Raw genomic sequence first — 13046 nt, 5'->3', positions numbered from 1 at the left:
ATGGTAGAGACTATTATAAAGAACAAAATTACAGAGCACATTCAAAAGCATGGATTAATGAGACACGGTCAACATAGATTTAGTGAAGGGAAATCTTGCCTCACCAATCTACTACATTTCTTTGTGGATAAAGGTGAGCCGGTTGATATTGTGTATCTGGATTTTCAGAAGGGATTTGACAAAGTACCTCATGAAAGACTCCAGAGGAAATTGTAGACTCATGGGATAGGAGGTAGTGTGCTATAGACGTAATCTACTTAGATTTTAGCAAAGCTTTTGACATGGTTCCCCACAGGAGGCTTTTAAATAAAATCGATGGGCTGAAGATAGGTCCCGAAGTGGTGAACTGGATTAGGAACTGGTTGACGGACAGACGACAGAGGGTGGTGGTAAATGGAGTTCGCTCAGAGGGAAAGGTGAGTAGTGGAGTGCCTCAGGGATCGGCGCTGGGGCCGATTCTGTTCAATATATTTGTGAGTGACATTGCCGAAGGGTTAGAAGGTAAAGTTTGCCTATTTGCGGATGATACTAAGATTTGTAACAGAGTGGACACCCGGGAGGGCGTGGAAAACATGAAAAAGATCTGCAGAAGCTAGAAGAATGGTCTACGGTTTAGCAATTAAAATTCAATGCGAAGAAATGCAAAGTGATGCACTTAGGGAGTAGAAACCCATGAGAGACTTATGTGTTAGGCGATGAGAGTCTAATATGTACTGAGGGGGAAGAGGGATCTTGGGGTGATATTATCCGAGGATCTGAAGGCGACGAAACAGTGTGACAAGGCGGTGGCCGTAGCGAGAAGGTTGATAGGCTGTATAGAGAGAGGTGTGACCAGCAGAAGAAAGGAAGTGTTGATGCCCCTGTACAAGTCGTTGGTGAGGCCCCACCTGGAATATTGTGTTCAGTTTTGGAGGCCGTACCTTGCTAAGGATGTAAAAAAAATTGAAGCGGTGCAAAGAAAAGCTACGAGATTGGTATGGGATTTGCGTTCCAAGACGTATGAGGAGAGACTTGCTGACCTGAACATGTATACCCTGGAGGAAAGGAGGAACAGGGGTGATATGATACAGACGTTCAAATATTTGAAAGGTATTAATCCGCAAACAAATCTTTTCCAGAGATGGGAAGGCGGTAGAACGAGAGGACATGAAATGAGATTGAAGGGGGGCAGACTCAAAAAAGATGTCAGGAAGTATTTTTTCACGGAGAGTGGTGGATGCTTGGAATGCCCTCCCGCGGGAGGTGGTGGAGATGAACACAGTAACGGAGTTCAAACATGCGTGGGATATACATAAAGGAATCCTGTGCAGAAGGAATGGATCCTCAGGAGCTTAGCCAAAATTGGGTGGCGGAGCCGGTGGGGGGAATAGGGGTTGGTGGTTGGGAGGCGAGGATAGTGGTGGGCAGACTTACACGGTCTGTGCCAGAGCCAGTGGTGGGAGGCGGGACTGGTGGTTGGGAGGCGGGGAATAGAGCTGGGCAGACTCATTCAAGCTAAAACTCAACGCAGAAAAAACTCAATGTCTAGTTCTCACCTCCCAATACAATACAAACAACTACCCTACAATAACCACACCCTACTGCAAACTTCCTATCTCAGAAAATCTGAAAATCCTTGGAGTCACCATTGACCGAAACCTCACTCTCGACACCCACGCGAAGAACACCACGAAAAAAATGTTCCAATCGATGTGGAAACTCAAAAGAATAAAACCTTTCTTCCCAAGAAACATCTTCCGCACCCTAGTACAGTCACTGGTAATAAGCCACTTGGACTACTGTAACGCTCTGTACGCAGGCTGCAAAGAACAGACCATCAAAATACTCCAGACAGCCCAGAACACCGCAGCCAGACTCATTTTTTGAACACCTAAATACGAAAGTGCGAAACCCCTCAGAGAGAAACTGCACTGGCTCCCGCTCAAGGAACGAATTGAGTTCAAGATCTGCACAACTGTACACAAAATCATTCATGCAGATGCCCCACTCTATATGCTAAACCTAGTGGACTTACCGCCCAGGAATGCCAAAAGATCGGCCCGCAAATTCCTCAACCCGAACTTCCCCAGCTGTAAAGGAATGAAATACAAACAGGCTTATGCTACTGCCTTTGCGTACAAAAGCACACAGTCTTGGAACGCACTACCTATGGCCCTGAAAACCATAACCAATCTAACAAGCTTTCGCAAAGCTCTGAAAACACATCTCTTCAACAGAGCCTACAAAAGTCACCCTCAATGAAACAAATCATTCCTTCAACTACCCAAGTACACCTAAAACACCTCTCACACGACCTTACCTAACACCTTTCCATCTGAATTCCACTTTCACCTCAGCTTAAGATTGACTGGTTTTTTTTGGGTTTTTTTCAAATCATGTAACAACGTTTTCATTTCCATACTCTGTAAGCCACATTGAGCCTGCAAAAAGGTGGGAAAATGTGGGGTACAAATACAATAAATACAAAATAAAAATAAATATACGGTCTGTGCCAGAGCCGGTGGTGGGAGGCGGGGCTGGTGGCTGGGAGGAGGGGATAGTGCTGGGCAGACTTATACGGTCTATGCCCTGAAAAAGACAGGTACAAATCAAGGTAAGTTATACACATATGAGTTTATATTGTTGGGCAGACTGGATGGACGTGCAGGTCTTTTTCTGCCGTCATCTACTATGTTACTATTGTGGATTAAAAACTGGTTAAAAGATAGAAAACATAGGGTTAAATAGTCAGTATTCTCAATGGAGAAGGGTAGTTAGTGGGGTTCCCCATGGGTCTGTGCTGGGACCGCTGCTTTTTAACATATTTATAAATGACCTAGAGATGGGAGTAACTAGTGAGGTAATTAAATTTACTGATGACACAAAATTATTCAAAGTCATTAAATCGCAGGAGGATGGTGAAAAATTACAAGAGGACCTTACCAGACTGGGAGACTGGGCGTCTAAATGGCAGATGACATTTAATGTGAGCAAGTGCAAAGTGATGCATGTGGGAAAGAGGAACCCGAATTATAGCTACGTCATGCAAGGTTCCACGTTAGGAGTCACAGACCAAGAAAGGGATCTAGGTGTCGTCATTGATGATACGTTGAAACCTTCTGCACAGTGTGCTGCTGCGGCTAAGAAAGCAAATAGAATGTTAGGTATTATTAGGAAAGGAATGGAAAACAAAAATGAGGATGTTATAATGCCTTTGTATCGCTCCATGGTGCGACCGCACCTCGAATATTGTATTCAATTCTGGTCACCGCATCTCAAAAAAGATATAGTGGAATTAGAAGAGGCACAGAGAAGGGCAACGAAAATGATAAAGGGGATGGGACGATTTCCCTATGAGGAAAGGCTAAAGCGGCTAGGGCTCTTCAGCTTGGAGAAAAGGCAGCTGAGGGGAGATATGATAGAGGTCTATAAAATAATTAGTGGCGTTCAACGGGTAGATGGTGAAGCGTCTGTTTACGCTTTCCAAAAATACCAGGACTAGGGGGCATGCAATGAAGCTACAATGTAGTAAATTTAAAACGAATAAGAGAAAAGCTTTCTTCACTCAACGTGTAATTAAACTCTGAAATTCGTTGCCAGAGAATGTGGTAAAGGCGGTTAGCTTAGTGGAGTTTAAAAAAGGTATGGACGGCTTCCTAAAGGAAAAGTCCATAGACCATTATTAAATGGATTTGGGGAAAATCCACTATTTCTGGGATAAGCAGTATAGAATGTTTTGTACTTTTTTGGGATCTTGCCAGGTATCTGTGACCTGGATTGGCCACTGTTGGAAACAGGATGCTGGGCTTGATGGACCTTTGGTCTTTCCCAGTATGGCAATACTTACGTACTTATGTAATGAAAGCATTTAATACAGTTCTGTCATTCCAGAGACTAAATTCTGAGCCTCCTCTTTATCAGGACCAATGGAGCTTATTGGGGATTTGCTGATTCACAGTGGCACCTGGGGTGGAGTGGGGGAGCCAGGGACTACCTATTACATACTTCATGGACACTGGAACAGGCTAGTTGTTCTCATTAGCACCTGTCATTTTCACATCCAGGAAAGATAAAAACTATGAAAGGTTAACAACAAACAGCTGGTTTACCTGTAACATGCAGGGTTGCAGTCAGGAAAATGTTGTTAATAAGGGTTCTGTGCTCCACACTGCAAGCATACTTTTTTTCATGGTCTTTAAGAGATGCCTTTAGACGCAAACGGCTAATTACATTAAATGTTCCATCAATATTGTCAGCCAAAGACCCTGTGCAAATGCCTGTGGTTACTTCATTCTCTCTGTTGCCTGAGATCTCAAACCACCTCACTTGAATACTGCTAGGGTAGAACTGGTTCACCAAGCACATCACGGACTTCTCCGTGCCAGCTTCAACTGTAATCTCGGAAGAAGACAGGGCAACCTTTGGATTTGCTGCAAGAAAAAGAGAGGTTTGTGTGTTTTTCAGGGATCTGCTCCCATCCTGAGGAAATAAAGTGTATAAACTCATTCAACAGGTGTATATCTTAATTGAAAACAATATTATACACCTAAACTATATAAGCCCAAGAGGAGTCAATGCATCTCCCTTCAAATTCCTCTCCACCACAGGAAAGAAGAAAGTCTCCATCTGAAGACCTCTCCCTCACTGACCATTCCATTCAAGTTAGAAAAGAAGAATGAGCCCAGGACAAATTTCTAGGCCATCATCCAGTTCATTAACTCCACCTAAGGATGTGCCTAATATCCATGATGTCCTAAGGGAGACAGAAATGAGGATGTAGGATCAAATTAAAGAAAAGGGCTGTACTACATGTAAGTACTATAGTGCAGGATAATAATAGGACACCTAGGGGGAAAATGTAAAAAAGTGCCTATCGCATACCTATTTTATAAAGGTAACAAAATGGCTCCCTTTATTCATCTCCAGTAGCTCCAACGCTGGTGTATATTTGTGCATGAATGTGCCAGTAAGAACTGGTGAATATGTGTTTATTTTATAAAACACATGCAAAAGTACTAATCCCATCCCAGCTCTGCTTATTCTCTGTCCCCAAGAATACCTGCATTAGTATTACCCAAAAATATGTGGTACTGATTGGTACAGCCTACTTTTGTACTTTATAAGAGCACACGTATGCATGTAGAAACTGTTCTACACACACAAGTCCCTTAGAAAATCACCTCCAATATAAGCGAAGATCAACATTTAGTGTTTCTTATACCAAATAGATTTTGGGATAGTGAGGAAACTTTAGCTATGGACAACTAACTACAGAACTCAGCACTTACCGGACACTGTTAAATATAACATCCCTTCTGCTCTGTTTGGTGTCATGACAACAACACACTTGTAACTCCCTTCCTCGGCAATCCTGACCTGTGGAATGAGGAGGGAGGCATTTCCCTTCTGCAGTTCTTCTTCTGATACTCTGGAACCATTCCTCCGGGGCCTGTGCACCTGTCCATTAAATGAATACAGATCTTCCTCTGTGCCATTCAGGGTGATGAACAGCCAACCAACCCCCACCTTCTGGAGTTCTAGTTCAGATGCACCATATCCTGTGATGTGACATGGCAGAAGGACATCTTCGCCCACCTGGGCCTTTACAGACTGCACTTCCACGTGAAGATTTTCTGCAATAAAATCTAACGATCAGCTTGTTACCTCAGATTGCGCAACTGTTACACTTTCCCTACAAGTGCGTTAGAATACACCACAGGCTGTAGTTATTAATATGTGCTACAGTTTTGCATGCATTAACACAGTTATGTTATCTTACTGCAAGTACCATTTTGTGCAATGGGACCTATTTACAAATAAAATGCATTAAGCAAGTTAACGCATGGAAAAATAATAGCACACATTGGTAACTATGGGGTCGATATTCAGCTGGCAGGGGCCATGTCCAGGCTCATGTACTGAATATCTGGGTTTATTAAGCTGCCTATCTTTTAGGCAGTTAGATACAATATTCAGCAGTTAACCGAATAAAGGGGTCCTTTTACTGAGGTGGTAAGCCCAATGCGGGCTTACCGCTCAGCAATCCGGAACTACTACCAGCCCAATGCAGGCGCCTGTGGTAGTTCCACGCCCAGTACACGACATTTCTGGGGCTAGCAGAAATATTTGAAAAATATTTCCACAGGGGATTACCGCCAGGTTAGCACAGGAGCCTTTACTGCCCCTTCAATGGGTGGCAGTAAGTGCTCCCCCGCATGGCCATGTGGTAAAAGCAATCTTATCGCATGTCCATGACTTTTTTCAGTCTTTTTACCTGCTGCAGTAAAAAGATCCTCAGTGCGGGGCAAAAACAGCCCCCACCGCTAGCAAAGGGTCCTTTTTACCACAGCTTAATTAAAGGGCTCCAACGATAGGATTGATTTTTAAGTGGTCTGATTTAACCGCTAAACTTAGCAGTTAAGTGCTGAATATTGATACTTAACCACATAAGTGCTGACACCGCCCACAAAATAGCCAGCTTTCCAGTTTAGCAGTCTGTAGTGATATTCAGCAGGACTAACTGGTAAGTGGCACTGAATATCACTGACAGCCCCACACAAAATATTTCCAGCCAGTCAAATCGCTTTGAATATCAACCTCCATGGTCCTAAATCAATAACTTCACTCTTTTAAAATCTGAGGGTGAATTCAGTCCTGAAAAGATAATAATGTTATCAGATGCTTGCATTATCAGGGCGCCACATGGATTCATGTAAAACCAAAATACAGAATGAACAAATTGATGGGGAAGAGGAGGGAAACTCCTGAAAACAGAAGATGTGGCCATTACAAAAGGTTTCACATATTTAATTCTCCACCACCACCACCACCATCCTGCCCCCCCCCCCCCCCCAAAAAAAACAAAGTGTAAAAACATTCAACCTGATATTCTGATATTCAAAGCCTACCCAACCACATTTGCCCATCCCTTCTGTAGCCTCAGCTACAAATATATTTCTAGAGAAGCTGAAAGCTCTGTGGGACTCAGAACACCAGCCCCTGGCAAGACAATGTCCTCACACCTCTTTTGTGAAGAGGGAGAGCAGAAGCTGATACTGAAGACAGAACACGCCCCAGCTATGACCAATAACCATTTGGGTGCCCAGGAGAACTGCACCAATTTTTTAAAATAGCGCCCAGCGGATATGCATGTACATGCCAATTTGTGACATCATTCACATGTGTAAGTGTGCCTATTTTATACATTTGTGTGCACAATCTCCCCCGGATTCTATATATCACACCAAGATTTCTGTGCAGAAATCAAACTGTATTTCATGACAATGCGCATATCCTCATTGGTTAACAAGCCAATCAGAGCTGATATTTGCCAACAAGCAATTATTGACACTGATTGACATTAATTAGAATTTACACACAGAACAGTTTGAGCATATTCTATAATGTGATGCATGTAAATTCTAACTCACATAGTTGAAAAGGGGGCATGGCCATGGGTGTGGAATGGGCGGGTCGTGGGCGTTCCTAAAATCTATGCACGTGGTTACAAAATATACCTGGTCCACGCAGAAATTTCGGCTTATTCTTGACACAATTGAAAATGTTCTATTAAATTTGTTTCTAAGTATTAAAATAAGCGATTTAAACATATTATGACCTATTTATGAGTTAATTTATTTTTATTTTTAAATTAATATTTACTGTTTAATCACTGACTGGATATTTATTTTAAAGACATTAGGTCAAAACTACATTAGATCATTTTATCATGTATCTTTTTTACATAATACATTTTATTTAATTCCTTTAATACTCAAGAGCAAAATTTTCTGGACGAACATATCAATCAGCATTATTATATATATCTAATATCATCAGTATCTTCAACATTTTTTATTTACTGCATATTTAATTACGTTGTGTAAGAACGTTGTAAGCTTTTTTCAACATTAACCATTATATTGATTAACATTGACGTCATTACGTCACTATGTCTTACCTCCTCCAGTATTCACTTCTGTTCTTTGTGTTTGAAATGTCCACTTTATCATCTTCAGTTATTTTTTGTGATTCCTAGGTATCACTAACATATTGCAAATGCTCTCGATCATATTTTTGCTGTTACATCATTATGTCACCACGTCGTAGTCTACGCCATGTTTTTGCCATTCATGACATTTTGCCACCTCGTAGTCTACATCAACTCTCTTTGGCGCCTTTTTGCCCTTTAAAAACAGTTTTTGGCCGCCCCATCGCTCTTACTAGCGCTTTTGTACAAATGAGAAGGCTCTTCATAGAGCTGTACCTTTGCAAGTGCGGCGATTCTTAATCATCATTTAACACCTTGGGGTAAGCATACGCATTTATTTCGAATGTTTATATGTTTGCTGATTTTTTTCAGTTGACGCTACAGAGTTATTTTAACAGCTATCCAAGCATTTCAATTAACCTTAAAAAATCTATCGATGCTGCAAACATTACAATTACTATGATTTACTTAGTGGACCATATACAATCACTATGTAGGGCACTACTATTGTTAAACTAGGAAAAAATGCGTTTCTGAGCGCAATGAAACGGGCGCTAGCAAGGGGCCCCCTCCCTCCGTCCCTCCGAGCTACTTGCCTTGTTCGGGGTTCGCTTCGCGTTTCGGCCCTTGAGTGTTATGGCTCCGCCCTCGACGTCATGACGTTTTGACGCGAGGGCGGTGCAGACACTCCAGGGCACACCGGATATCTCGGGCGCCTCAACTTCCGTGGAGGCTTCAGAACGTTGGGGTTGCCTTTTATATAGAGAGATGGTATAAACCCAATAAATTGTATATATTTACCTTTAGCCTGTATCTCCATTTCTCTATATAGGCAACGACACTATACAACTTACCTATTACAGAACTATATCTTATTTATTGTACTTGTATCCCACATTTCCCACCTATTTGCAGGCTCAATGTGGCTTACAAAGATCTGTTATGACAGCGCCGTAACAGGGAAGAAATACAATTGGTGTTGCAAAGAGATAAAAGAAAACAAGAGTATCTGGTTATGCAGCTGTACAGTGAGACATTCTGACTCGAGGAGTGTAAGGCTTGTGTTCAAGTAGTTATGGGTTATCGTGGTAGGCTTTGTTAAAGAGATAGGTTTTCAAAGCTTTGCGGAAGTTATTTAATTCGCTGATTGTTTTCAAGTGAGTTGGTAGTGCACTCCACATCTTCGTACTCATGTAGGAAAAGCTGGACGCATGTGTTTGACCCCTTTACAGCTGGGGAAGTGTAGGTTGAGAAAGGTACGGGAAGCTCGTTTAGCATTCCTGGGTGGAAAGTCCACTAGGTCTAGCATGTAGGTCGGGGCATCTCCGTGAATGATTTTATGAACAATCGTGCATATCTTAAACATGGTACGTTCTTTCAGTGGGAGCCAGTGTAGGTTCTTTCTTAGGGGTTTTGCACTTTCATATTTTGTTTTTCCAAATATGAGTCTGGCTACGGTATTCTGGGCCATCTGGAGTTTCTTGATGGTCTGTTCTTTACAGCCAGCGTAGAGTGAGTTGCAATAGTCCAGGTGACTTAGTACCAGGGATTGTACCAGATTTCAAAAGATGGCTCTTGGGAAGTAAGGTTTTTACTCTTTTGAGTTTCCACATGGAGTGGAACATTTTCTTCGTTGTACTCTTCACGTGGTTTTCAAGTGTGAGATTTCGGTCAATGGTGACTCCCAGAATTTTCAGGCTGTTTGAGATGGGGAGGGAAAAGGTAGGGGTGGTTATGGTGGTGAATTTATTTGTGTTATGTTGTGAGGTTAGTATAAGACATTGTGTTTTTTCTGCATTGAGTTTTAGCTGGAATGCATCCGCCCAGGAGTGCATGATTTGGAAGCTTTGTTTGATTTCGTTGGTAATTTCCTTTAAGTCTTGTTTGAATGGGATATAGATCGTGACATCATCTGCATATATGTATGGGTTAAGGTTTTGATTGTCTAATAGTTTGGCTAGTGGTATCATCATTAGGTTAAAGAGGGTTGGTGAGAGGGGGGATTCTTGGGGGACTCCACATTCCGGTATACATGGGTCTGATATTGCCGCGTTAGTTGTTACTCGGTATGATCTAGTTGTCAAGAATCCACTAAACCAGTTAAGAACATTACCTCCAACTCCAAAGTATTCCAGGATATGTAGTAATATTCCGTGGTTGACCATGTCGAAGGCACTGGACATGTCAAATTGTAGGAGAAGTATGTTATTGCCAGTAGCAGTTGTTTAAATTTGTTCATTAAGCTTACTAGTACTGTTGGTAAGAACTTCTTTCTATATTTTATTTCACTTCTGTTAGTCTTAAAATAAGTGGGCAATCTCTATACAACATCATATATTTATAATAAAACCAATAATTCACTTACAACCCATACATTTTTCAGTATATCAAAAAATAAATAATATCATTAGCAGTTGCTAATAATGATTATAATATCATTTTCTATATATAACATTTTATATACATTGTTTTTTCATATTTAGATTACTATATATATATTTATGTCATGTATAGGATAATCAATAAGCACCCATATTTGTTTATATACGGAACTAAATGTATGTTTATATTTATGTATCACTCTCAGTGATGCTGCATTTCCGCTGCTTTTTCCTCATTATTTTGTATGACATTATTAATAATTTTAATACTATTATATTTTTTAAAAGCTGTAAATATACGCTATCTACATATATTATCCATGTTTTATTCTCAGTGATGCTATTCTTAGTGAGTGGAGGAGTGGCCTAGTGGTTAGGGTGGTGGACTTTGGTCCTGAGGAACTGAGTTCAATTCCCACTTCAGGCACAGGCATCTCCTTGTGACTCTGGGCAAATCACTTAACCCTCCATTGCCCGCCGCATTAAGCCTGCCATGAGTGGGAAAGCACGGGGTACAAATGTAACAAAAAATAAATAAATGTTTCATCATTATTATCATTTTTCACAATATTATATTGATGTTCAGACTACTGTTTACATTTTTTATATATTTTTTTTACATATATTAATGTTTTTATGTCTTGTCATTAGACCCCTGAGGCAGGCATTGATTAACACTGAAACACAGCCCGTGTTGGGTCACTTGTCAATAAAGAACTTCAGTTGTCCCAGTCTTGAAGGCCCAGTGTTGCTTTCTCTGGTACTTCCAAAACTTCTTTAAAGTATCGTTGTAGCATCTCCAGTGGGTTTATCATTTTAAGTCTTGGAAAGTTTATAAATCTTAGATTATATCTTCGCATATGGTTCTCATAAATTTCCATTTTGTTCCTAAAGTTTGTAATATCTTTCAAAATCAAAGTTTGAGTATTTTCCAGATTTATAACTTTTCCCTCTACTTTATTTATCCTTTCAGAGCAAAGTTTAATTTCAATCTAATTTTTCCCCACAATTTTTTCAATAGCAGTAACTTTTTGAGATAATACATTTGTTTGTTGATGTTGCTATTGCACCATTTGAGCGACCAGGTCCCACAAAGAGTCAAGAGTTACCTCAGAAGGTTTCTCTAACATTAGTAAAGGCATTTGTAATAAATGTGTTTTCTGCCCATTACCTATTTCTTCTTGACCCGCGCCACTCATCGTTGGACTTCTTCCTTCTGGGGGTAACATTCTTCCCCCTGACTCCCTCAGAAGATATTCAATAAGAGCTTCACACAAGTTCAAGTCAGTACCTCTCCCTGGCGTCTGACTACTCGCTCCTTCAGAGGGAGAGCTTATCCGCAGGGGCTGCGGGGGCGGAGCTCTCGCATCTGGGCTCAGAATTGTGTCTACTCTGGGAGACGCTGATGATTCCTCCCTTGTAACGGCATCTCCTACGGAACCGCTCCTGGGCATTCTTCCTTGTGCTGGAGTCCTCAAAAAGTGGTCAATAGGACTTGAAGGTAAGGAGGTAGGCGTTGGGGAAGCCCGGACCGCTGCCTTGCCTCTTCTTTTTGGCATTTCTATTAGTAGGAAAAACGAGGTCTGCAGCACTCCTAGATGCGTGCTGCCATCTTAGATGTCTCCCTCAATTTCGGCTTATTCAATAAAGTACACCTACATTAAGGCATACTTTTCAGAATGCATTTAGACAAAATTAATTTTGGCACTAAATTTTTAGGTGTGATATACAGAATCTAGTCCTTGGTGCCTAACTTCGGGCGCCCTTTATATGGTTTTTGAGCAGTATGGCTCTTGTATTTGTATGGAGTTTTTAATTTATTGTCTATTTACAAAAAGATCTACTACATATGTTTATATGTTTGTATTTATTTGTGTTCTTAAAGATACTTGTCGTGTCTTTGCTTTCCTACATAAGAAAATAAGAAAAGCCATACTGGGTCAGAACAATGATCCATCTAGCCCAATATCTTGTTTCCAACAGAAACCAATCCAGGTCACAAGTACCTAGCAGAAATCCAAATAGTGGCAACACTCCATGCTACCAATCCCGGGGCAAGCAGTAGCTTTCAGCTTCCTTGTGATTACAGACTGTATTATCAAATACTAAGCCAGTCAAATTTTCTTTCTGAGGCTCCAGCTGGTCTTAAACAAACTTGCTTACAACATAAATAAAGTGGTTTCATGAAATCTAATGCTAGATATTTTGAATGCTCTGTGTTCAGGAATGCGGATGCTTCCCCAAGTAGGAAACTTAGCATACTTTTGGGTCAGATTAAGTGGAGCCTGGGCCAAAACCCTGGAACAAGGCAAGAATTTTCCAGGAGTTTCTGAGGATCATATTGATGCAGCTGAATGCCTTCTCAGCAGGAGGCAGTGCTTTGGGAGAGGGGGGCTGAACGCTCACTGGTCCCTCTATGGAGGCCACATGCTGTCCCTGACCTGAATCGCTGGCCTGAGCTGCAGCAGGTCACGTAGTGGGGAAAAAATATCTGAAGCATTCTCTGAAGCTTCTTGAGCAAAGCACACAACAGGAGCCACTGGTTGGATATATTCTACTCTATGATTAACAGTCCCACTAGCTTCTGTGAGCCTGATATTCAAAAACAGCTGAGCTCCTAAAATATGCTTTTAAGTCAGGCTCCTAAATTTGTGAATTAATTCTAGCCAAATTAGAGCCCCTTTTACTAAACTGTG

General features: G+C 41.2%; 1 protein-coding gene across 4 annotated transcripts in view; it reads right to left on the bottom strand.

The window, feature by feature from the left end:
- Positions 1 to 13046, bottom strand: part of LOC115468917 — a 172091-nt gene that overhangs the window by 94003 nt on the left and 65042 nt on the right. For all 4 annotated transcript variants that reach the window (XR_003941932.1, XM_030201065.1, XM_030201066.1 and 1 more), the window contains exons 2-3: positions 5268 to 5612; positions 4089 to 4409 (exon numbers count right to left, since the gene is read on the bottom strand). Coding sequence is in view for 3 of the 4 variants with exons in the window: in XM_030201065.1 (XP_030056925.1) it covers positions 4089 to 4409; positions 5268 to 5612 (666 nt within the window). In the remaining variant the exon portion in view is untranslated. The remainder of the gene's footprint in view (positions 1 to 4088; positions 4410 to 5267; positions 5613 to 13046) is intronic.

The sequence above is a fragment of the Microcaecilia unicolor genome, chromosome 4 (assembly GCF_901765095.1).
Source record: "Microcaecilia unicolor chromosome 4, aMicUni1.1, whole genome shotgun sequence".
In the NCBI taxonomy this organism is placed as follows: Eukaryota; Metazoa; Chordata; class Amphibia; order Gymnophiona; family Siphonopidae; genus Microcaecilia; species Microcaecilia unicolor.
The sequence above is the reverse complement of the archived record's forward strand: the minus strand, read 5'-3'. Positions and strand labels throughout refer to the sequence as shown.